This window comes from Plecotus auritus (assembly GCF_963455305.1).
Source record: "Plecotus auritus genome assembly, chromosome: 2".
Classification (NCBI taxonomy): domain Eukaryota; kingdom Metazoa; phylum Chordata; class Mammalia; order Chiroptera; family Vespertilionidae; genus Plecotus; species Plecotus auritus.
Genome location: NC_137771.1, coordinates 55,799,254 through 55,825,899, shown reverse-complemented (window position 1 = coordinate 55,825,899; position 26,646 = coordinate 55,799,254). Strand labels below are relative to the sequence as shown.

Here is a 26,646-nt window from a genome sequence, read left to right as displayed (position 1 = left end):
ATACATTATGAATATAAATAAAATATTAAGAATAAAGCATTGTAGTGTAAAGTATATTGTAAAATGTATACAGAAGTAGGCATTTTATACTTTTGTATGTGAATCAGGAGAAGGCGTGATGCTTGGCCAAGTAATTCAAACCTAAATAATGTTGTAACTAAAGTGAAATGCAATTTTATTATCATGCAAGCAAGATAGAATAGTGCTGATAAAAGGACAAGAAAGCCATGTGTTATGTGTTGCAGTCTAAGGTAAACACACAAAACAATATACAGATGTACTCTAGAATCATACAGCTGAAACCTATATAATTTCAGTAACCAACATCACCCCAATAAGTTTAATAACAAATAACTTTTTAAAAAGAAATTCCTCCAAATTTGAAGATACATAAATAAATAAGTACACTTTCTGAGTGAAATGTGAAAGCATGTAGTTGTTTGTTCCAATAGATTTTTTTGGGTCAATAAATATTTGTTGGGTATTTGCTTAATCCACACAGTTCATGTGAACATAACAAAGTCCATGACTATATTGAAATTTATATTCTAGGGGGAGATGTATCTAGCAAGTGAAAATAAATATGTCCTGCAGTATCTAGGCAAATTACTAGAGGAAAAATAAATCTGGGTGAGGGAAAAGAGTGATGGTTTGAGGAAGGGTTAGTATTTTAAGGATGGGTTCTCTGAGGAGGTGACATTTGAGCAGAGACCTGAATGAAGTGCAGAGGTAAGCCACTCTGTCATCTGAAGTAAGAAGAAAGAGAGTGACCAACAAACACAAAGACTAAGTTGGGGGCACAGTTGCTGAGTGAAGGATTGAAAAGTAGGTCAATGTAATAGAGAAGAATGGACAATCCAGGGAGTGGACAAAGACGACAGTTGAGGGTGACACTTTGTGCCATGTGGAGGATTTTATTCTGAGACAGGAAGCTATTGGAAAAATTTAAGTGTAGAAATGACATGATCCAAAGTTGTGAAAAGATCACTGTAGCTGCTGTGAGGAGGATAGACGTTAGTTTTCTGCAGCGGCTACTTTTGAACAGCTGTGGTCTTGAGTTTGTAATTAATCCTGGGTGTTTGTGGGCTATGTTTCAATTCCTAAGGCAATGCAGGAGCATCTTTACTGTGTAGGTGGATGATGTTAGTCATGCATTTTGTCATGGTGAGTTGTTGGGAAGATAATTGATTGGCTACACAAAGAATGATCAAAGCACAGGGATAGTTTTCAAGGTTACCAGGAACTTGAAACAAACTTGGATATATAGTTTTTCTGCTTTTATGGCCTTTTTACATTCTTAAAATTCAGATGAAAAGTCTTTGGTAAAACTTTCTTCTGTTACTGAATTACTCAGGATTCTTAGCATGTTCTAAGATGGAATTTGTTTGTTTTGTTTCAAAACAAGCAGAGGAAAGGGAATTAATTTAGAAAGCTTGCCTACTAATATTGAAAACCATATTCTTGCCACCACTTCTTAATTACTAAATTATCAAATATAGAAAGAATTGGTGGAAATTGTGACATTGTTGCCAATAGTATAGGGACATAAGACCATTTATCATTATCAGTAAAATTGCTCATTGATACCTCCTTTTTTAAAGAATGATAGAAATTTATCAAAAGCATTTAAAAACATCATGCTCTTTGGCCCAACAATTTCAACTTTGGAAATTTATCTTAAGGGAATAGTAAAAAATAACTAAAAAATGATTTTAAGTAGTATTTAATATAGCTTTATAATCATGCACACACAAAAGAATATAATTCAATATCAAATAGGCAATTTGTTAACCAAATTTTAGTAAACATTAGAAAATTTTATGCAGTTATTGAGGAAATGTTTTATTTAATGGTATGTGAATTGGTCACAATATATTGCTACATGAATAAAATGGGATACAAAATGCTATCTATATTCAGTAGAGTAAAAAATACTCAAAAATCCATAAAAATGTTAACTAATAGTTCTTTCTGAGTTAGGGCAATTTTTATTTTCTCTTTTGTACTTTTTATCTATTTAAGCTTTAGATAATGAATATGTACTACTTTTATATTTAGGGAAAATACAGTATATATTATTTTAAAATATACGCTTTTATAATAAAAACACAAGAATATATTAGTGTTTAAAAAACATCTTAAAATATCCTATATCATTTGAGTGGACAAAAAGGCTTTTCTAAGAAATTCGCTATATGACCCTCTTCCGTTTTGCTACAAAAGCTATGAGATCTGACAATGACCTTTGCTTTTCATGGTCATCTTTATGGAGAGGTAAAAGAGAGGAACCTTGAGGGATGAAGGGCTAACTAGAGAGAACAAAGTGATTGCTGGTCTGGGAGTCTCAGCATGCAGTCCGCCCTTATGACAGGTCAAAAGTAGTTAAGGTTGGACACTGGCCAAATTCTTGCTTTTAAGGTTCAGTTTCACAAGAACTGGGGGAAAAAATGACCAAGTGAGGCATTTGCTGGTCTCACACCTAATAAGTCCTTGATGCTCAGGCTAGGGTCTCATTCTTGCTGAATCAGAAGCAGGCAACAGCTAACTGTACAGGTTTTCATCTACTTCCAAAGCGTAACCCTCCAAGCGCAAGCCAGCAGACATGGGCAAGTGGTGGTTATAGTCCTGAGACAGAGGGACTTCATGCTACACTGTCAATCCTGAGTGAGTTGTAATGTTCAGATTATGCTAGTGCTGTTTGGCTTCTTAGAATAATTTTTTGGTTCAATAGCTGCTAATTATTTATTTTCATTATTGCTTATTATTAGTGTAAACTTATTTCTTAAAAAATTTTATTGAGGTATAATACATTATATTAATTTTAGGTATACAACATAATGATTTGATATTTGTGTAATAATCCATATTTCTTTACAGCCTATGGACTACTTGGAAATAAACCTTAGTCTTGTTGGCTCTGATGAAACAAAGCTCCGAGTACTTGTTACAAAATCAGACTTCCTCCCTTTGCCCTCTTCTACCATCCTTGGGATTTCTAATGCTCAGTCAGCCAAGCAGATTTATATGCAAAAACCTAAAACACTGCTTATTTAAACTCTAGTTATGCAGTGTTAACATTATTGGAATGAGGAAGATGATATTTAACTTATATGTACTATGTTTCTAAAGTTCCTAAAATAAAGGTTGACTTGATAACAAACTCAATTATAACCTAATTTTCATAAGTTGATGTCATCTCTAAACTATTAAAAAACATTTTTATTTGGAATACTATATGAATGAGGAAAATTGATGTTCAAAAACTTTTAAAGGGAATACATTTGAACTATATGATGCACCTCTTCTCATTTCCATTCTTGTTCCTTTAAGATTTATGTAGTTAAGTCATTCCTTTGCCTCCTGCCCCAAAGCTAATAAGACAGATATTATACTCTGTTTCTAAACACAGAGGGTTCAGTAAGCAACTAACTTAGAATTCACCTTAAACCAAGCAAGAGACTACATTCTAGTTATGTTTTTCTCAAAGTCCTTCAAATGAATCAGAATATCTGAGAGGAAAGAAAGTATGAAAGAAAGGAGGAAATGTGCGAGGGAGGGAGGGAAGGCGAGAGGGAGGGAGGGAGGGAGGGAAGGAGGAAGGAAGGAAGGAAGGAAGGAAGGAAGGAAGGAAGGAAGGAAGGAAGGAAGGAAGGAAGGAAAAAGGGAAGGGGAGAGGAAGAAAGGCAAGGGTACTTTGAAGAGCTCATGTTTTGATCTAGGAGGGCAGGTCTAGATTGAGTGTTACTTGAGTGAGCTTTGTTAACCATAAAGTAGTATAATGCTAGATGTCAGGGAATTAGGGACATGGGTCATCAGATGATAGGCAATGAATGGAGACAGGGACATGTCAGAAACTAAAGACTTAATTTATATTACAGTGTTGTCTAGAATCATACCACATTGGGTGATGCTACATATAATACCCATGCTCATCATCATGATGATCATAACTATTGTTTATTAAGTGCTTAAGCACTTGCTAATAGTGAAAGATAAGTATGCTCCATATATATTTTTCTTAATGGGGGGATGGTGGAGTAGATTTACAGTTGTTTGTGTGGAAAATAATACAATAATCAATAAATAAAATATAAGAATAAACTGTGTTTCATGTACTCACAACTGTAAACCTACTTTTGCCAACCCCTGTATTTAATCCTCCCAATAATCATTGAGTAAATGTACCTCTATTTGACAGATGGGTAAACTGAGGCTAAAAACTTGCCCATGATGACACAGTTAGTATGGAGTATGGGACTTGAACTTCGGTCTTTATGTTCTTGAGATTCTGTGCTAGTAATCACCTGCAGATAACAGGAATTTCTGTAACAGCTTTTAATGTCAAATTTATAGGAATCTTGCAATAGCTTTTTTGCTCTGTTCACATGGAATGAGTATTGAGGTCAAATCACTAAAATCTACTAATGAATAAAGTAGTATAGTCAGCTCTGGTAGTTTTAACAATTTAAAATAGTGGTGATTGGTGTTCTAAAAGCCATAACACACCTTTCTGGAAAGTAAAAGGCAACCAAACTCCTTTTCCAATCATTCTATTGCATGTGCATTTGGCATATCTGTCACTGCTTCTGGCTGTTGTCATTTTTTTTTTTTTAATGCAAGCATTTCTTTGCATGGGTATCTCTACTTCATAATCTATTATCTTTTCTTTTTAAAACCATAGCTTGGAACTATTTAATTAATAGATTTTAAAAACAAGGTCACATATTCATGTGAATGCTTTAAAATTAATCCCATATGCTGAAATGATGTGAAATAGCAATGGTCCCATGACCTGTTTTTATACCTCTTGATATTTCATATAATCTGCAATCAGTTGGACAGATATTAGGTGGAGCTGTGGAACCTCACTGCCACTACCCCTATGATGCTAAGTCTGGTGTTAACAGCACAGATGAGGAGGAGAAGCTCTTGACCAAACTGGAGATTGACACAGATGCAGGTAAGGGCACATCATTACCTAAAAAAAACGCAACCTTCAGAAATTTTCTGCCAAAGTCAGCCCCATTTCCATCTTCCATCTTTTTATCTTTGTTCCTCCTCTTCCAAGTCTATTTTCTTTTTAACTGATGAGTGTGATGGCAAGAGGGGTTGAGAGGCCTCAAGGGGAGTTTTCAAGCTGATAACAGATGTAAATGTTAATTTTTGAATACATTGGTTCCTAGAATGAAAAAAAAAGGAATTTTGGATTATAAAAAACATTAATAGGGATTTTCAGATCCAGTCTTTTTTTTTATAGACTGCCTCCCTGTTAGTTGACTGAATAGGAGGGTTGAAGACAGGATAGCCAAGGCACACTTCAGAATGACTTATTTGAACTCTATATATTTTAAAAATTAGGAAATAATTTATTGCCATCAGCATATGACCAGGCTTTTGATGCTGAGCGTTCAAGCTGCCAAATAGAGTGACCCAACAGACGTAACTCATGCATATCTGCTCAAACATCCTCTGTCCTTGAAATCAGGATTCCCATTTGTTAGTGGGTGACTTTTTCAAAAATACCTTGATTTGAATATATGTTTATGCGGGGGGAGGTGTATTCTTTTTATTCATCATACTAGAGGCCCAATGCATGAAATTCCCTCAGCACAGCCTGCACCCTCTCCAATCTGGGACCCCTCAAGGGATGTCCGACTGCCCGTTTAGGCCTGATCATGGTAGGATCAGGCCTAAACGGGCAGTCGGACATCCCTCTCACAATCCAGGACTGCTGGCTCCTACCTGCTCGCCTGCCTGCCTTCCTGATTGCCCCTAACCACTCCCCTGCCAGCCTGATTGATGCTTAACTGCTCCCCTGCCAGCCTGTTTGCCCCTAACTGCCCTCCCCTGCAGGCCTGGTCACCCCTAACTGCCCTCCCCTGCAGGCTTGATCGCCCCCAACTGCCCTCCCTTGCAGGCCTGGTCCCTCCCAACTGCCCTCCCCTGCTGACCTTCTTATGTCCACATGGGGGCAGCCATATTTGACTACATGGGGGCAGCCATCTTGTGTGTTGGAGTGATGGTCAATTTGCATATTACTCTTTTATTAGCTAGGATAGAGGCTTGCTGCATGGATGGGGGCCAGCTGGTTTGCCCTGAAGGGTGTCCTGGATCAGGGTGGGGGTTCCCTTGGGGTGTGGGGCAGCCTGGGCGAGGGGCCTGTGGTGGTTTGCAGGCCGGCCACAGCCCCCAGTGACCCAAGTGGAAGCCCTGGTATCTGGGATTTATTTATCTTCTATAATTGAAACTTTGTAGCCTTGAGCTGAGGCCTGGGCCGGCCAGGGTGTGCAGGAAGCTTGGCTTCCTCCATAGCTAGGGAAACCCAAGCCTCCTGTTTGCTCCGTGGCTGCAGCCATCTTGGTTGGGTTAATTTGCATACTAGCTCCTGATTGGCTGGTGGGCGTGGCTTGTTGGTGTAGCAGAGGTATGGTCAATTTGCATATTACTCTTTTATTAGATAAGATGGTCACATTACCCCCACCTCAAAATTTTAATGGTAGTCATCAAGCACTGTGAGGTATTTGAGATTTTACTCTATTTTTAAGCAAACAAGTTAGCCAGCCTTGGTTTCATGAATGCTAGCAGAACATCCAAGACTTCTAGGTCAGAGAAAAGAAACTTTGTTATTCACAAAAAAATAGCAGTAGCTAGAATATTTGTACTTATGCTGTTTTCCTGAGCTCCCATTCCCCCTAGGCAATGTGAAGAGGGCCAGGTGACATTTGAACATGCAGTGGGCTGAATTGTATGACAAGGACCCTGTGCTTGGAGAATCCAAATCTTTTGTACTGGGCATTAAACCTGAGGAGTTCCCCAAACGTTGTACAATGCAGGCACAGTAGTTGTTAGATCAAATCCGCTTAAAGCAAGAACATATAATACATTGTAAGCAGTGGGAGGGAAATATGGGAGGAAGATTTTGTAGGGCTTTCTGTGTGTCAGGCACTGTGCTAATCATTTTATGGTTTACTGTCATAAGAATTCTGTGAAATTCTTTTCTATTTCTATGTTATGATTAGAGAATGAAGGCTTAGCGAGGCATTATTTCCCAAGTTCATACAACTAGTAAGTGACAGGGGTGGCATTCTCACCCAGGTCTGTCTGACTCCCAAGTATGTACTCATTCCACTAAACCAAATTACCCCTCTTTGTGAATATTGCTTGCTCTCTTATAGTCATTCTTTCAAAAGCCCGTGAGGTAACCATCAAAAAACATGTCATATTTTTGTACTGATATTTCTTAGAAGGGCTTCAATTACTCCTTCTCCCTTGCTTTGGGAATGTCATGTCTGACTCCCCAACAGTGTGTGTTCATATAATAGCTCAGCTGGATGCCATTAGTACTTTCTCTTTTTAAATTTAGGCATAGTATATTATTACGTGGTGGGTAGGCAATTTTATTCCCCTGTTTTCCTGAAAGTTCTTTAAATAATCCATAATTTTAGAGGCCAGTTTAGCAAAACAGAGGACTTTATTTAAATGTCTTTCATAACTGAATTTTAATATATTTCATGTAGGAATTTGAATAACAGCAGATATATTATTAAAGAGACTTGGCATGCTATGTAATTTCTCACTGTTTTAAATCAGAAAATAATCTGTAATGAAATAAAATGGACAATATTATTTTAGGTGAATTGGCTGCATGTTCTATGAGTGAACATTTGGTTCAACAGTTTCCTCTGGGACCTTCTGTGTACAATTTTATAAATAACCACTATGATATGCTGAGGACAGTCTATAAAAGTCAACACTAACTCTGTTGATAGGCCTGAAATTTCTGTGTTATTACTTTGAAAGAAGACATTAAAAGATACCTTCTGAATGCATTTTTAAGGAAAATGTAATGTCAGTTATTACCTTCAAAATGGTTTCTAATAATAGCTGACAAGAGACAGAGGGAATGCAAGAAAGGACATCCATGTTTTGTATTAGGAGAGGAAATGGAGTGATAAGACTGTCCTGGGTGGGGTATCAGACTACAGAAAATGTGAATAAGATCAGGGCTTTAGGTTTCTGGTGGATTGTTGGTAATAGGATAGGAGGTGAAATGGCTACTCAAAAAGTCAAGCAAATAAATAAATGAGAAAGACACATTTGCCTATTTATAGATTGACATAATTTGGAGGTTGACACCCTAGTATGATAACTTATTTTATAACATCTAGTCCAGTGTCATCTATAAGTGAAAAAAATGTAAATTGATAAAAACTATTAAGATAACCATTTTAGAAGCAAACTCTTACCTTTCAAAGTATTGTTTTATGGTATGAAAATTAAAATGCTTTGGGTGAGTTGTGTGACATGCCTTTATTTTATGTAGATCATTTCAATAGAAATATATGTACTTGTTAAATAATAAGAAATCCATTTGGAGACTTTTTATTGTATAATTTTTTTGCAGTTCCTAATATTTCAAATGAAAGTAGGAGGGGTGGTGTGTGTGTGTGTGTGTGTGTGTGTGTGTGTGTGTGTGTGTGTGTATGAGAGAGATTTTATTATTCTAAGACATGGAATTTTTGTTTGTATTCAACATTTCTGATGTTCAATTTTTCTTTAATATCAATGTACCCATTAAATTTGATAGCATTTCTTTTCATCATGAAAAACCATTTTGATGCATGTTATAGTTGATATCATCATAGAAAAGAGAAATGTTTTATATATAATATCAATGGTCCCTTGATATTATATATAATACCCCTTATAGTACATAATATTACATATAATATCTCCTCTCTGTGCATCTTGATTAAAGTCACCTTGTTTTCTAACCTTATTTTATAGTACCGAACAGGATTTTTGTGGTGGAAGAAAGCACAGCCCTCACCTCAAACAAGAAATCCAAGCCAGTTGCATCAGAAATGTGCACAGTGAAGAAGGAAGAAGCAGTGGAAGAAGATGAGGTTCCCCAACACAAGGATGCTGACACACTGGAAGAAAAAGAGGGTGTAACACTAGGGAGTAAAGCAGGGATTAATGAGGTTCCCTTGGGGGAGTGGAAGCCAACAGCAGAGCAGCCAGCTCTAGTAGCACTGTTTACTGGGGAAAGGGAGATCCATCAGGGCATAGCAAGCGGGGCAGAGGCAGAAGGGGCTAGAGAGCTGGATGAAGAGGGGTTAAACCAAATGGGAAAAGAAGCAGCAAGAGCCTCTGGAAGTCTGAATGAAGAAGAGGCTCCTGAACAGCAGGCCTTGATGCAGACAGTGCTGGAGACAGAGAAGGCAGCTTCTGAAGAGGAGCAGAGTTCAGAGAAGGCAGTGTTTGCCAGCAACGCTGCAGCTCAGATCTCAGAATGTGTTCAGGAGGTAGCAGCCCTTCCGGCTGTGACGCTGGAGAAGGGAGAGGCTGAGAGAGGGGTGGCTGAGAGTGAGGCAGGCTCTGAAAAGCCAGACATGGAGGACAGTGAAGAGGAAGCATCCATAGACCTAGGGGACATGGCACCTGAGGATGACACTGCATTTGAGAGAGAGGATGGTTCAGAAGAGGCAGTATTTGGAGGCGAGGAACCAGCCAAAGTGAGGAAGACAGTTATGAGAACCGAAACACCTTTGAGCTCCTCCACTTCTGAGAAGGCTGAAACAACCAGGATGAGGATTTCGGAGGATAGCTTGGAAGAACTTTGTCAGAAAGCTGAGAAAAGGAAGGATGTTGAGACTGAGGTAGAATCTAATAAGAAAGATGATAAGAAAGAAAGATTACCGGAGGAATTAGATGCAGCAAGACAGAGGAGGAAAGCTGAGAGGCGAAGAACACCTCTGGGTGAAACTGAATCTGAAAGAGAAGAGGTTACAAAGGCAAATGCTCTTCAGGATGAAGATATTTTAGCAGAAGAACAAAAGTTTAAAGAGGAAGAGGGGGAAATTGTGAAGGAAGTAAGACCCATGGAAGAGACTCCGGGACCCCCAGATGAAACGAAGTGTGATGTTGAGAATGCAGCACCCCTGGAGGGTCCTGAATGGTCTGAAGACACAGGCCCACAAGGGGATGATTCACCAAGAGAGAGGGAGGTGGCCATGCTTGAAGCAGCACCTGGATTTGAAAAGTCACTGGAAAATACAGTAGGTGGGGGGAAAGAGAGAGGAGGGGAAAGACTAAGAGAAGCTGGAGACACAGGGCATAAAGGCAGAGTAGAGCTGCTCTGCAGGGAGAACGGTGAGAAGGTGGCTCCCTCAGATCAGGACGAAGGGCCAGGCCCTGAGGGAGAGGGTATGTTAGGAGCTCCTGAAAGTGACCCAGCAGGACATGCCCAGGAGTGCACAGCCGAAGATCAAGATGTCCTTGCAGGACTGGAAAGGGAAAAGGAAGGGTCTTTACAAGGGCAACAAAGAGTGGGGGCCACAGCAATGATCCAAGAAGATATTTTTGAAGAAGAGTCCATGATGGTAGAAAAGTTAAGTGAGGAAGTGATGGATGAGGACCCAGAGGAAGAGGTGGATCAAGAGTGCTCTCTGGGGACAGGAGCAATGAAGAATGGGCACAAAGAGGGGGTTGGGAGCTTACAAGGAAGAATGATTGTGGCTAAAGAAGATCTCCAGGAAGGAGGAGTGGCAGGAATGGCTGACGAGAAGAGAGAGGTGTTGGCAGATGTGAAGACAGCTGAGGGAAAAACAGAAGCAAATACAGCCTCCTCCTTTTCAGATGTTGCTGATGAGAAAACTTGGCACAAAGTGGATGAGTTACTAGAAAAAACAGCATCTGTAGAGAAGGTGGCGGCAGAGGAAATAGCGTTGAGCAGGGAGGAGGTGCCAGCAGTGGAGGAGATGCCAGCAGTGGAGGAGGTGACAGTGACTGGGGCATCAGAGGCTGAGGTGGGGGCTCTAGGAGAATCTTCAGACCTGAAAGAGAAGGCCCCTCAGCTAGGGCCAGATCAAAAGGGAGGGGAAGCAGAGATGGGGAGCCATGGTGGGGGGCAGGAGTCAGGCAAGGCTGAAGATATCAGACTGGGATTATCCCAACAGACAGAGTCAGAGCTGAGTAGAGAGAGTCTACAGGATGTGGAAATATTCCCTGGAAAAGCCAATTGCCCTGGAATCCAAGAGAAACAAGAGCACACAGTGCAAAGAGAAAGCGAGAACACAGATGTTTCCCTGAACAGCAAGAAGGCCTAAGAGACTGCATGGCAGATGGTGAGTTTAGGCCTGATCTGTTTGCAAGATTAAGTAGATACCTCACCTTGGGTCCCCTCTCTTTTGGGCTGGCTCATCCCTTATCAGTCCTTGCATACACATAGCACACAGGTTTCAGTTCTGTGCTACTTAGCACCCAGCCTATCAGGCCTGGGCTGGGTAAGATGGAGGTGGCGCCAAAGCATCCACAGGGACCCACTCTATTCCCTTTGCATCTCTAAATCACATCCTTTGCCTTTGCAAGCATAGCTCTCTGAAACAGTGAGATTCTTATCTCCCTTACAGGGCCCCAAAGGTGCAATACAGAGGTGAAGGTGCCCCAGGGACATACCACAGAAGGAAAGAAAGCAAACTGTTCCAGAATTCATTCCCCTTTTAGTGTTGAAAGGAATGGCTGTGATTATTTGCCCTTAAATGGGCTCCATTCCTTAATTTCTGCAGTTTTATGAAATTAATATATATGTATACATAAAGAGCCATACATATATAAAAGAAATTAAAATATTAAGATATGAAATATACATAAAATATATGTAAAATATTAAAGGTGGTAACAAGACCAAAATTATTTTTAACATTTCCTTTTTTGCCTGCTATTTCCTTGATGCCTCCATATCTTTAGTGTCCAGTTTCTACTATCCTGAGCGATTATATTCATAGTTCTACTATTTCTTTTATTGTTTTTTTAAGATATTTTAAAGATGTCTTCTGGAAGACTTCAAGAATGGAGAAAAATTCACCCAAGCATCTTGCCAGGACTTTCGATTTTATCTTTATTAAGTAAACTGACTGTGCTTATCTGAGCTGGTTTCTAGTGTGTCATTCTGGTCGGAAGCACAGTAAGCACCTTGAGAATACCTGGCAGATATGTAGGACCCTTCTTATGGGCAGTGGTTTCTAATAAAGGACTCTGAGGCAGTCACACATTCAACATAGCTGAGGCGTCTATATGCAAATCAAATTCATAGTGTTCCAATGCCTGACTTTTACCAAAGATCACCTGAAAGGCCCAGTTCTGACATCTAGGGTTTGTGTAATTCCTTTTTATTTATAATCAAATATTACTCTCAGTTTCATACATGAGAGTTTTATTTAAAAACTGTGGCTTGGGGCTTTAATGACTCCATCTGTGAAAATGAGTTCTAAAGATCCTTCTATGTACACTCAATACTAAAGATTGCCCCGAACCTGTAAAATGATCCCATGCCATGTGTAATCACTTACAAATATTCATTCCTTCTATTTATGCCAGAAGGGTGATATAAAATGGAAATATTATTTCAAAATGCCTGTTGTTTTTTGTGTGTGTTTCTGTAGTTTTGCTTCTTGAGGTAGACTGGTAAATGCTTGTGAGATTTTGTCCCTAGGGGCCTTATTTGTGGGGCTACTCAAATTTTAATCATAGTAGTAAATAATTGAGCTGAGTGAAATGAGGTAAACCTTGCACATCAACACATATACCAACATTCTAGACTCTAGACTGTTTGGTTGATGTTATTCAATAGAAAAGAAAGTTGGATTAAATTAGAATGCTCACCTTCCCATATTCTGTTATTTCAAACTTGTGAAATAACCTTGGAGTGCATTGTAAATCAACAGTCACAATCACTCTCTGAATTACTCCCTGATATTACTAGCAATAGCTGTGTATCAGTGTGCCTACTGAAGATTTTGATTTCCTTGAAGATGTCTTTGTTCATATACCAATACCCCAAAGGGCACATATGTCTGGCTATCTTTTCTTCTCCACCTGAGGTGAAAGAAAATTTCCTAAAACAGTGATTTTCCAGCTGGACTACACATTAGACTTTCATGAGACATTTTCCTGAATGCATGAATGATTCAACCCCTGGTTCCACCCCAAAGATTCAGATTTAATTAGCTTTAGATGGGAGTAGGCATCAGTTGTTTTTTTTAATCTGGTTGATTCAACTATGTAGTCAGAATTGAGAGCTGCTGCCCTAAATCATTTTATAATCCATGCTGGCTGCCTACAGTGATTCTCAAAATGTGATCAAGCTATCAGCATCACTGGGAACTGTCCCAAATACTAATTCCTGTCCTCATGTTATTCCTATTAAATTAGAAACTCTGTGGGTGGGGTCTAGCAATGGGTGGTTTTTAACAAGCCTTCCTAATTCTGATGTGCTCTAATGTCTGAAATATGCTGTCGTGGACAATTGATTGAATTGAGGATTTTGTGTCAGTCAAAAAATGGATGGTAGAAATATTGTGAACTTTTTCTTTGTTTATGTCTATCACTTGTTCTGTTTTCTATTTTTCTTTTTCTAGGAAAGGGTACTCACTCTAAAAGTGATAAATTCAACTTTAAACTCATTTTTATTATGGCTATGATGACATGTATATGAAGTCCTTCAGCCCCATGCCCTATTGAGCATGTGTCACTGATGGCACATCATAGATCTCTGTCCTCTGAGAGAATTTCATCTACATTACATCTGATTTCATTGATTACTGACCTGCATTACAATGGAACTCTATAGTATTTGTTCCTTGATCTCAACCTCAATGCTACAGAGCACTTTGAATGCATAGCACTTTATGGGAAAGACTGTAAACCTGTTAATTCTATTGAAGAAGGCGTTTGGTACAATGTGTTAAATGGAAATTGCATTGGATTATTTTTATATTTAATACATTTCATTAAAAGATTCTGTAATATAATTCTACAATCTGCATGTGGGTTTAACTGTGAAATTCAGTGTTGTGATAGTTTGACCAAATGGATTCTTTCTCAGCAAATACTATGTTGATAAAATTATTTGTATGTTCTATTGAACTGATTTTTCCTAGTTTCATTATTAAAATCATAAATAAACCATGTATTTACAGATAAGACATGTGAATGGTTCTTTATAAATAAGACTCAATTTTTAAAATTGTCTTTGCCTTTTTCTTACAAAATTTAAACTCCATAAAGCAGAGAAGAGAGGATTAGTTTCACTGGACTGTATTTTTGAGTATATGTGTTTATACTGACTGTTTGCATTCATACATGTTTTTCACATACATGCGATCATTCAGAGGAAAATTATTGTCAGTATTTCACAGATAAGTAGAAACTCAATAAAGTTAAGTGGCTTGTTTAAAGTTATGGTCAACCTCAGGTCTTCTTCCTCCAAACTCTATTTTAACACATACATTACCTTCTAGGAATACACTAAGATACTATAGGTGAACCTCTACTAGTACTGTACACATTTATTTTTATTTTTTTATATTTATTTATTTTATTTTTTTTATTGTTTAAGTATTACATATAGTAGTACATATATCTCCTTTTTTTCCCCATTGACCTTCCCCCAGCCTCCCCTACCCCCTTGCCGCATGCCCTCATCCCACACCACCCACCCCACCCAGTGTCTTGTGTCCATTGGTTGTGCTTATAGGTATGCATACAAGTCCTTTGATTGATCTCTTTCCCCCACTCCCCAACACTCCCCAGCCTTCCCGCTTTAATTTGACATTCTGTTCAGTGCTTTACTTCCTCTGTATCTATCTTTTTGTTCATCAGGTTATAATGTTCTTTATTTTCCCAAAATGAGTGAGATCATGTGGTATTTTTTTTTCATTGCCTGGCTTATTTCACTTAACATAATGCTCTCCAGATCCATGCATGCTGCTGCAAATGGTAAGAATTCTTTCTTTTTTATAGCAGCGTAGTATTCCATTGTGTAGATATACCATAGTTTTCTAATCCACTCAACTGCTGATGGGCATTTAGGCTCTTTCCAAATCTTAGCTATGGTGAATTCTGCTGCTATGAACATAAGGGTGCATATATCTTTTCTGATTGGTGTTTCTAGATTCTTCGGATATATTCCTAGGAGTGGGATTACTGGGTCAAATGGGAGTTCCATTTTTAGTTTTTTGAGGAAACTCCATACTGTTCTCCACAGTGGCTGCACCAGTCTGCATTCCCACCAGCAGTGCACTAGGGTTCCTTTTTTCCGCATCCTCGCTAGCACTTGTCCTTTGTTGATTTGTTGATGATAGCCATTCTGATAGGTGTGAGATGGTATCGCATTGTCGTTTTGATTTGCATCTCTCGGATAATTAGTGACTTTGAGCATGTTTTCATATATCTCTTGGCCTTCCTTCTGTCTTCTTTCGAAAAGATTCTATTTAGGTCCGTTGCCCATTTTTTTTTTATTGGATCATTTATCTTCCTTTTATTAAGTTGTATAAGTTCCCTGTAGATGTTGGAGATTAAACCTTTATCAGTGATAACATTTGCAAATATGTTTTCCCATACAGTGGGGTTTCTTGTTGTTTTGTTGATGGTTTCTTTTGCTGTGCAAAAGCTTTTTATTTTGATGTAGTCCCATTTGTTTATTTTCTCTTTAGCTTCCATTGCCCTAGGAACGGTATCGGTAAAGAAATTGCTTCGGCATATGTCTGAGATTTCTCTGTCTGTGGGTTCCTCTAGTATTTTTATGGTTTTCCGTCTTATGTTTAAGTCCTTTATCCATTTTGAGTTTATTTTTGTGTATGGTGTAAGTTAGTGATCTAGTTTCATTTTTTTTGCATTTATCTGTCCAATTTTCCCAACACCATTTATTGAAGAGACTGTCTTGATTCTATTGTATGTTCATGCCTCTTTTATCAAATATTAATTGAGCATAGTGGTTTGGGTCGATATCTGGGTTCTCTGTTCTATTCCATTGGTCTATATGTCTGTTCTTGTGCCAGTACCAGGCTGTTTTGAGAAGAGTGGCCTTGTAATACAGCTTGAAATCTGGTATTGAGATCCCACTTACTTTGTTCTTCTTTCTCACGTTTGCTGTGGCTATCCGGGGTCTTATTTTATTCCAGATGAATTTTTGGAGAGTTCTTTCTAGGTCTGTGAAATATGCCATTGGTATTTTAATGGGGAGTACATTGAATATATAGATTGCTTTGGGTAGTATGGACATTTTAATGATGTTGATGCTACCAATCCATGAACATGGTATGTTCTTCCATCTGTTTATGTCTTCCTCCATCTCTTTTTTCAGTGTCCTGTAGTTTTCCACATATAGGTCTTTTACCTCCTTAGTTAAGTTTATTCCTAGGTATCTTAATTTTTTTGGTGTTATGGTAAATGGGATTGCTTTTTTAGTCTCTCTTTCTGTAAGTTCAGTATTGGTGTATAGAAATGCCATAGATTTCTTGGCATTAATTTTGTATCCTGTTATATTGCCGAAATCATTTATTAAGTCTAATAGTTTTTTGATGGAGTCTTTCGGGTTTTTATGTACAATATCATGTCATCTGCAAATAAGGACAGCTTTACTTCTTCTTTTCCAATTTGGATGTCTTTTATTTCTTCTTCTTGTTTAATTGCAATGGCTAATGCTTCCAGTACTATGTCAAACAGGAGTGATGAGAGTGGGAATCCCTGTCTTGTTCCTGTTCTTAGGGGAAATGGTTTTAGTTTTTGCCCATTGAGTATGATGTTGGCTGTGGGTTTATCATATATGGCTTTTATTATATTGAGGTAAGATCCTTCTATTCCCACCTTGCTAAGAGGTTTTATCAAGAAAGGGTGTTGGATTTTGTCAAATGCTTTTTCTGCATCAATTGATATGACTGTGATTTTTATCTCTCAATTTGTTTATGTGATGTATCACGTTTATTGATTTGCGGATATTGTACCATCCTTGCATCCCTGGGATAAATCCTACTTGGTCATGGTGTATCATCTTTCTGATATACTGCTGTATCCAATTTGCTAGAATTTCGTTGAGGATTTTGGCGTCTATGTTCATAAGGGATATTGGCCTGTAATTCTCTTTCATTGTGTTGTCTTTATCTGGTTTTAGTATTAGGGTGATGCTGGCTTCATAGAAGAAGCTTGGAAGCATTCCTTCCTCTTGAATTTTTTGGAATAGTCTGAGGAGGATAGGTTTTAGTTCTTCTTTGAATGTTTGGTAAAACTCCCCTGTGAAGCCATCTGGCCCTGGGCTTTTGTTTGCTGGAAGCTTTTTGATGACTGCTTCAATTTCTTCCATAGTTATTGGCCTGTTGAGATGTTTAGATTCTTCCTGATTGAGTTTTGGAAGGTTGTATTTTTCTAGGAATATGTCCATTTCCTCCAGGTTGTCCACTTTGTTGGAATAGAGTTGTTCATAGTATTTTTTTAACAATCCTTTGTATTTCTGTGGGGTCTGTTGTTATTTCTCCTCTTTCATTTCTGATTTTGTTTAGTTGGGTCCTCTCTCTTTGCTTCTTGGTGAGCCTGGCTAGAGGTTCATCAATCTTGTTTATCCTTTCAAAGAATCAGCTCTAGGTTTTGTTGATCTTTTGTATTGTATTTTTGGTCTCTATGTCATTTATCTCTGCTATGATCTTTATTATTTCCTTCCCTCTGCTTACACTGGGCTTTTCTTGTTGCTCTCTTTCTAACTCTTTGAGTTGTAGGGTTAGGTAATTTATTACCATTGTTTCTTGTTTTTTGCAGTAGGCTTGTAGAGCTATGAACTTCCCTCTCAAGACTGCTTTTGCTGTGTCCCATAGATTTTGGATTGTTGTGTTTTCATTGTTGTTTGTTGCCATGATGTTTTTTTTTATTTCTTCTTTAATCTCTCTGGTAACCCAGTCATTGTTTAATATCATGCTATTTAGTCTCCATATGTTTGATTTTTTTGGGTTGTTTTTATTGTAGTTGATTTCCAGTTTTTTGCCACTGTGATCTGAGAAGATGTTTGATATGATTTCTATCTCCTTGAATTTGAAGAGATTTTGCCTGTGACCCAATATATGGTCTATCTTTGAACATGACTCATGTGCACTTGAGAAGAATGTATATTCTGTGGCTTTGTGGTGAAATGTTCAGAATTAATTCCATCTGGTCTAGTGAGTCATTTAGGATTGATGTTTCTTTGCTGATTTTTTGTTTAGAGGATTTTCCAATGGTGATAGTGGGGTATTAAAGTCTCCTACTATGATTGTATTGCTGTTAATCTCTCCCTTGATATCTTCCAGGAGTTTTTTTTATGTATTTGGATGTTCCTGTATTGGGTGTGTATATGTTTACCAGAGTAATTTCTTCTTGTTAGATTGCTCCCTTTTGTATTATGAAGTGGCCTTCCTTATCTCTTTTTATGTCCTTTACTTTGAGATCTAATTTGTCAGATATAAGTATTGCTACCCCTGCTTTTTTTTTCATTTCCATTCGCCTGAAAAACCTTCTTCCATTCCTTCACCCCCAGTCTGTGTGTCTTTTTTTCTGAGGTGGGTTTCTTGTAGACAGCAGATATATGGGTCATGTTTTCTTATCCAATCCGTTACCCTATGTCATTCAATTGGGGCATTTAATCCATTTACACCTGAAGTTATTATTGATAGGTACTTGTTTGTCACCATTTTTATTCTTTACCCCTGTGTTCCTTCTTCACTTCGTATTTCTTTTTTTTACAGCAGACCCTTTAGCATTTCTTGCATTGCTGGTTTGGTGGTAATAAACTCCCTTAGTCCCTTATTGTCTATGAGCATCCTGATTTCACCTTCAATTTTGATTGATAGCCTTGCTGGGTACAGTATTCTTGGATTCAGACCCTTCCTTTGCATGACTTTGTATATTTTATTCCATTCCCTTCTGGTCTGATGTGTTTCTGTTGAGAAAACAGTCGCTAGTCTGATGAGGGATCCTTTGCAGGTAACTTTCTGTCTCTCTCTGGCCACTTTTAAGATTCTTACTTTGTCGTTGGTGTTTGCCAATTTAATTATAATGTGCTTTGGCGTCGGTCTTTGGGGTTCATTTTTCTTGGGACTCTGTGAGCTTCTTGGATTTGTGTGGGTTTTTTCTTCTCTATATCAGGGAAGTTTTCTGTCATTATTTCTTCAAACAGGTTTTCTATTCCTTGCTCAGTTCCCTCTACTTCTGGCACTCCTATTATGCAGATGTTGTTTTGTTTTGTGTTGTCCCAAAGTTCCCTTAGGCTCTCCTCCTGCTTTTTAATGTTTTTTTTTCTAGAAGCTGCTCTACTTGGGTATTTTTTCCTACCTTGTCTTCTAGCTCACTGATGCAGTTCTCTGCTTCTTCTAGTCTACTCTTGATGCTTTCTATTGAGTTCCTTACAGCAGCAATGCCATTTTTCATTTCTTCTTGATTCTTCTTCATTTCCTTTTGGTTCTTACACATATTGTTGAATTTGTCTTCCATTCTTTTCATCAACCTTATGACCATTGCTCTGAATTCTTTCTCTGACAGGTTGCTTACCTCCATTTTGTTTACTTCTTTTTGTGGTGATGCCTGCTTTTCTTTCATATGTGGCCTGTTTCTTTGTCTCCCCATGTTCTCTCTTCTCTGTGTGTCTGGTTATGTAGTTCTCTCTCTCCTTCTCCCAGGTGAAATCTGACCTTTCCGTGTTGGAGTGTAGAGCTCCTCTGAATCCACGTGCTTGCGCCACTTGGGAACCGGTGTTCTCGGTTTCACAGCTGTTCGGTGGGTGCCGTAGTTGTAGATTCCCCAGGCTTTTCAGGATCCCGATAACATCCACTTTTCCTTCAAGATGGCGCGGTCTCCGTGTCTGAGCTGGTCGCTCCGGGAGGGAACCCAGCAGCAGTGGGGGCTGCCCAGTCAGGGAAGCCCTGTTTGACAGTCCCCCATAGTGTCCTGGAGTATGGCTGTCCCTCAGCTCACCAACAAACACTCCCCGTGTGACCTCACACTCTCCCTTTGTTTTCTCACATACACACACTATCTTGCAGTCTGCCTTCCCATTGGCAGCCATCTTCTTCCTCTCCCTATTTTTTATTTTATTATTATTATTTTTAAAATATATTTTATTGATTTTAGAGATGAAGGGAGAGGGAGAGAGAGATAGAAACATCAATGATGAGATAGAATCATTGATTGGCTTCCTCCTGCACGTCCCCCACTGAGGATCGAGCCCGCAACCCAGGCATGTGCCCTTGGCCGGAATTGAACCCGGGACCAGTACTATACACATTTTTATTTACTTGTAGAAGAAAGGAAAAAAATTTAGCAAAGAAGAGAAAGAAGAGTGAGTCTGAGAATGACTTTAAAGTAATGTAGCTGTGTTTATTCCCTGTTCTCTTAAAACTCTTGCTGTTGGCCATGGTGATGGGGAACTGTTTTAATTTTCATTTTTATTTTAAATTTGAGAGAGAGAGAGAGAGAGAGAGAGAGAGAGATGTGAGAGAAAAACATCAATGTGAGAAAGAAACATAGATCAGTTGCCTCCTATATGTGCTCCCACCGGGGATTGGAACTGAAACCTAAGTATGTGCCCTGACCAGGCATTGAACCCACAATGCTTTTATGTCATGGGATGATGCTCCAACCAACCAAGCCTCCAAGCTAGGGCAGGGAACTTTTCTTTAAGTGACACAGTGGGTTATTATATAAGGGGAAAGATTAAATTTCATTAATATATCCCATATCATCAAGAAGAGAGTTATATTTCCAGTCACTGTCAATCAAACAATACAGTAAATTATTTAAATAATTCAAGAGTATAAAAAATAAATAAATAATTCAAGAGGAAAATAAGACAACCAAAGTAAAAATAGACAAAATTAGGCTACTTAAATTTTTTGAGTTAAGCCTTTTCTATGACTTCATGCACTCTTGCATTGTAAATTTATAGTTGAATTACTTAACACTTCTAAGATTAATAATTTTGTCACCATTACTGCTCTTAGAAAATGATTAAAAAAAGAAAAGAAAGCTTTACAAAAATTCATATAGTAAATGAAATATTCCAACAGCTTCAAGGACAGCGAGGAGAGGCCATTTGTGACCTTGGATTATATTTCCTTCCAGTCTTCTACAACACTGATTTCAAAGAAGTTCATTTCAAAGAAGTTCCCTGTCATCATGGCCAGCAGCAAGAGTTACAAGAGAACAGGAAATAAAAACAGTTAGACTTCTTTAAAAGTCGCTCTCAAACTCTCCCTTTTGTTTTCTTTTTTAAGTTTTTTTTCCCCCTCATGCAGGGGTCCTCAAACTTTTTAAACAGGGGGCCAGTTCACTGTCCCTCAGACCATTGGAGGGCCGGACTATAGTTTAAAAAAACAAACTATGAACAAATTCCTATGCGCACTGCGGGCCCGGGATGAGTTGGCTGCTAAGCAGGACAGGCAGCGGCTCCCGGCGGGCTGGATAAATGTCCTCGGTGAGCCGCATGTGGCCCAAGGGCCGTAGTTTGAGGACCCCTGCTAGCATACAGGAACAGTATGCTCTTCAAACTAACAGGAAACAAAACACTCTGTAGATAAAATGCTGGATATTTGAGAATGCACATTCCTTTTGAAATTCCTTCTGGAAGTCTCAGATTATTTAATAATCTTTGCAATTCTTACAATATTTTGGAATGAAGCAATACCTCCATTCTTTATTAGGAAAAATAAGGTACACAGAAAACATGTGGGATAGAGAAGCTGGTGCTAAAGTCTATTTGAGAACCAGCTCTCTGCCTCCTTTGTGAAATATGTCCCGGTTTTTATTAAATATCTACTTAGTATGAAAGGTTTTGTTAGAGATAAAGTTATAGGAGATAACTTGCAGTTTTTCAGGATCTTGGTACTAATGTGCCACAGAGACCTTTCAGCTGGTGTGGATGTGCCTCTGACAGGAGATAAAGGTGTTCAGGGAATTCACTGGCCAGGCTCCTTTGCATATGTTCAAGCTCCATGTGCACTTTTGTCACAAAATGGACCTGAGGAGTACCTTGTACCCACAGTCTTCCCTTTTGCCAGTTCCCCACTCTTTCTTCACAATAGATGCAGACACTTCATTCATTTCCAATTTTCCTGTGTTGTCTCTGGAATGTCGCAAGTGACAAAGGAACAATTTGGAATAGTGTCGGTATTGAGAAAAGGAATGAACTTCATGCCTGGTTAACAAATCTTCTCAAGTCAAGTGGCTTTAAATTCTTTGTTTTCAAGAAAACATGCCCTAACCGGTTTGGCTCAGTGGATAGAGCATCAGCCTGTGGGCTATAAGGGTTCCAGGTTCGATTCTGGTCAAGGGTATGTACCTTGGTTGCGGGCACATCCCCAGTAGGGGGTGTGCAGGAGGCAGCTGATCGATGTTTCTAACTCTTTATCCCTCTCCCTTCCTCTCTGTAAAAAATCAATAAAATATATTTTTTTTAAAAAAAGAAAACTACATGAGGACCTAATTACATTGTCAGTTATAAGTCATTAAAATACTTTTTGGAATTTTATAAGCCTGTGATTTTTGGTAAATCACTCAAAAGGAGTTCAAAGAAGGTACTGCAGTACAACACAATAAAATCACTTCCATTCCCATCTGTTACTTATGTGACATGCAAATACTGTATTAGTGCATTTCCACAAATAAAATGGAAAATGGAATACAACTGATGTCGAATACTCTCTTTTAGCAGTAAATTATATTTGTACACAGATGCAAAAACTAATTAAAAATAGAAATAACTACCTTAACAGATGCACTTCTATTTTTATTATTTCTGTTTAATGTGCTTATCAAAATTTATAATACATATATACGTTGTTTTGATCAAATGCATGTTAAGAATTAGTGCAATGATAGCTCGGCCTTGAAGAATTTAACACATAAAACCCTATGTTCATAATTAAATTAAATTTTAATTTATATAATATAGTTACAGAAAAGTATGATAAGGGGTGATCAAGAAAAGACTTTCAAGCACCAAAATATAATAGGATACAAGTGGAATAAACATGTAAGCTTTAATTAGGAAAAAAATAATGTGAGATTTTCCTAATGCAAAAGAAGAGCTTAGTCATGTACTTTTGAAAACAACTGTCTTAGGTCAAGTTCCCTGGGAAATACCCTAGAGCAGAGGTTTGTGTGCAGGTTTGTTGGGGACTTCTCTTGGAAATAACACTGTCGGGAGTGAGGGACTTGGAACTGGGTTGAGAGAAAGATGGGCTGTGGTATAGCTACCCCAGAGGCTGCAGCCCATCCCGTGGGAGCTTTGGAGCTCAGATGACAGAATGAGGTAAAGGGCTAGGTCTCTGTGTCCCCACAATAGACTAGTCACCAATGTTGGCTGCTTCCCCAGAAGGAAGCATAACCTTTAACCAGGTAGCTCCTTTCAGTCCAAAGCATTTCCTGTGGAGAGACTTGGACATGAGCCAGCAGCCGACCTCACTCTGGGCAGCTGGGGAATGAAGGCATTGACTATGAAGGAGGTGTCTGGATGGCACCCCACCACATCCAACACATAGATAAAGGTGATATCAAATTGTGATGGCACATCTTTGGACACATCTAGGGAAGAGATGTAACTGTTTTATCTTAAAACATTCCATTTTATAAGATGCTAGAAATTATACCTGTAACGACTAAACTTATATGAACATTTGTAGATATCAACTAAAGATAAAAATTGTGTGAGGGGGTACTGACAGTTTTTCAAAGCTCTCTCAGTGAGCAGAAATATTTGAAGAGCCCTGTTGAAATGGACATGGTGAATAGCACAGAGCTGCATTTCTCAAGCTACAGGGCATGGCAGCTACCACAAGTGGAGGCTGAAATTCTGATTAATGTGCAGTTTGTGTTGGCTACACAGTATTAAAGTGATATGGCTCAGAAGAGTAAATCAGAGGGCCATGCGGCTTGGAGTTGCTACAAGGAAGAAGGCAGAGCTCTGGTACAATGCCTGGCTGATTCTAGGGAAGGAAGTGTGCCCCTTGAGTGTGTGTGAGTACACAGGCGGGCAGTCCACAGTTGTACTCAATCAGAAACCCAGTGCTAAAGAGCAGGGTCAGCAAAGCCTTTCTGTAAAGAACCATATAGTATGTAGTTTAGGTTTTGTGGCACATATTGTTGTAACTACTCAATCTGTCCATTTTAGGGTGAAAGTAGCCACAGACAATACTTGAACAAATGAGTGTGGTTGTGTTCCAATTAAACTTCATTTAAGAAAAAAATAGTGGAATGCCAGATTTGGCTTAAGGAGTATAGTTTGCCAACCTGTGCTAACAAGCATTCAAGTAAATAATAGTTCTACAGCATGGATGGCCCTGGAGAGTATTATGCTAAGCAAAATAAGCCAGGCAGAGAGAGGCTTATCACATGATCGCACTCATCTGTGGAATCCAATGAACAAAATAAACGGATGAACAAAATAGATCCAGAGACATAAGCATGAAACAGAATTTGGAACCTCAGAGGGAAGGCAAGGGAGGGTGGGTAAGTGGGAAAAGATCAAACTTAACACTTATATGCATATATACACAGACAATAGGGTGGGGAAGGTCTGGGGCCAAGGGGGGAACATGGGGGCAGGCTAGAAGAGGTCAATGGGGGGAAAATGGGGACATATTAATATTTTCAACAATAAAGATTTAAAAGAAATAAATGAATAAAAACATAAGTTCCTCAAGGCTACAGACTGTGAAAAAAATAATAATAGTCTGTAACTATGTAAACGAATTCTCACCACCCCCACCCTCTGCAATATGCCACAGAAATTTTAGTTTTCAAAAATAATGCTTTAAACAGAAAAATTTGGAAATAACTAGCACAAGGGATTATTAAAATCTTCCTCTCTTTTTAAGGCTATTACTAAATCTTAGCTAGGTTTATAATCCCTCCCTCCCCATCTCTCTGGTACATCTGTTAAAATGCCAACGTGAGATGTTGTGAATAGGAAAAGGAGCTATGGATCACATTTCATGTATCACAGGTTGACTTGCTCTTCAATAGCATGTCAGCTCCATAAAGAAGAGACTTGGTCTCTTCTGGCCCATGTTCTATTATTCCCTGTGCCAAGAACAGTGTCTGACACATGGCACGTGCTCAATGTCTGGTAAATGAGTGACTAAATGAACTGCAATGCAGATTGAAATAATATGCTCTAAAATTTTTTAAGCCTAATTATGATTGATGTTAATAGAATGCAGGGGGTATATGAATTTGTTGAGTGAAGAGAAAACGTTTTTATAAAATGTCAGAGTTGATAGGGACACTAGAGATCAAAGATTCTACCAGTTCCTTTTTGGAGATCAGACTGAGAAAGCAGAGCCCTAGAGGGTCTGAGGAATGAGTTACACATTGGTTAGGGACAAAACAAGACTAGAAATCTTTAGAGTTTATTTCTCTTCACAGCGGTGCTTCACAGTCAGATTTTCTTTTTAGAGACAGAATCCTAATTTCTAATCAAATTCATTCTATAAGGCTTGATTTTTTAAAACAAACAGCTAATTCAATTCTTGCTTTACAAAAACTGAACTACCAGATTTCAAATGCCGTGTGAGTGGAACATTTTTGGCTGTCTGGATTATAGACATCCCCAAGGTTTGTCATTGCCTGTTTGGAATCCCCACTGAGACTGCAGAGGCTTATAGTAGAGACAGCAGAAATCCCACAGTCTAGTTATTTTATGCATGTGAGAGCACACACACACACATACAGACGCACACACCTGTCATTTAGAGAAAAGAAAATCTCTGAGAATGAACAGAAACTCTCCCCACTGAACTAATCATATGCTGGTGGCTCCCTGCTTAGCACAGAACTCTCCAGTTGAACTCAACAAATTACAAACCTATCTGAGCATATACAAAGGGGCTTAACAAACTCAAATCTAAATCACTGACTCTCAACTTTGGTTGCACATTAACATTTTAAATCTCTAGGCGTGAGAGTTGGGTATCGGAACTTTAAAAAATCTCCGCATGTGATTAATATATGTAGCTGAGGTTTTACACCACAGATCTCAAGTCTGAATAACTACTGATTTTAAAAGGTAGGCGGCAATGTGACTTCAGAAGCCTAATTTAAATTAGCGAAATATAGCTTAAGGTATTATGCTTTTACTATTTCTCTTGTTTTATTATTTTACTCTCTTACTAAGCCTCACAGTGCTATGAGGAAGGTACTATTAGCCCCATTTTATAGATGATGAAACTAAGACACAAAAGGATGAAGTAACACGTTTAAGTCACAGAGCTTGGAAGTATCACAGCTGGGATTTAACCCAGAAAAACTGGCTCCATCCAGAGAAGGAGTTCTCAAAGTTCAGCTTGCATTAGAATCACCTGGAGGGATATTAATGGAATTTGCTGGGCTCTGCTCCTAGATTTTCCCATCCATTAGGGCCACAAGATGCCAGATTTGTATTTCTAACAAGTCCCCCCATGACACTGATGTTGCTGGACCAGACTTTGAGAACTTAAGAGTTCAAATTGTGTTTTTAAAAGCCCACCAGGTGATACTGATGCACACTGAAGTGTGAGAACCACTGTTCTCAAAAGTTCTCAGCCTGGGCTGCACATTAGCATCCACTGGGGAGCTTAAAAAAAATCCTGACGCCCGGCTGCATCCCAGAGACCATTACTCTCCAGGGAGTAGGACCAGGTGCCAGTCTTTCTTAAAGCTCCCGTACAGCTCGGGCAGAGAACCCCTGCTTTAGAATTTACTTAGCCTAAACAGTATACCCTGCCCTTCCTGTGGAGATGAGGGCTTCCGGCACAGGCTACTTCTCCACCTGAGAGACAGTATTAGAGACCTACCCTATTGGTCTATAAG

At 38.7% G+C, this 26,646-nt stretch overlaps 1 protein-coding gene across 3 annotated transcripts in view; it reads left to right on the top strand.

The window, feature by feature from the left end:
* ERICH3 (glutamate rich 3) overlaps positions 1 to 13,986 on the top strand; it is a 107,201-nt gene extending 93,215 nt beyond the window's left edge. For 2 of the 3 annotated variants that reach the window (XM_080657964.1, XM_080657962.1), the window contains 3 exons: positions 4,835 to 4,960; positions 8,788 to 11,129; positions 13,422 to 13,986. In XM_080657964.1, the coding sequence (XP_080514090.1) occupies positions 4,835 to 4,960; positions 8,788 to 11,111 (2,450 nt within the window). In that variant the 3' untranslated portion in view covers positions 11,112 to 11,129; positions 13,422 to 13,986. Of the gene's footprint in view, positions 1 to 4,834; positions 4,961 to 8,787; positions 11,130 to 11,819 lie in introns of all 3 variants that reach the window. The other variant, XM_080657963.1, reaches the window with a different exon arrangement.
* Positions 13,987 to 26,646: the final 12,660 nt, after the last annotated feature.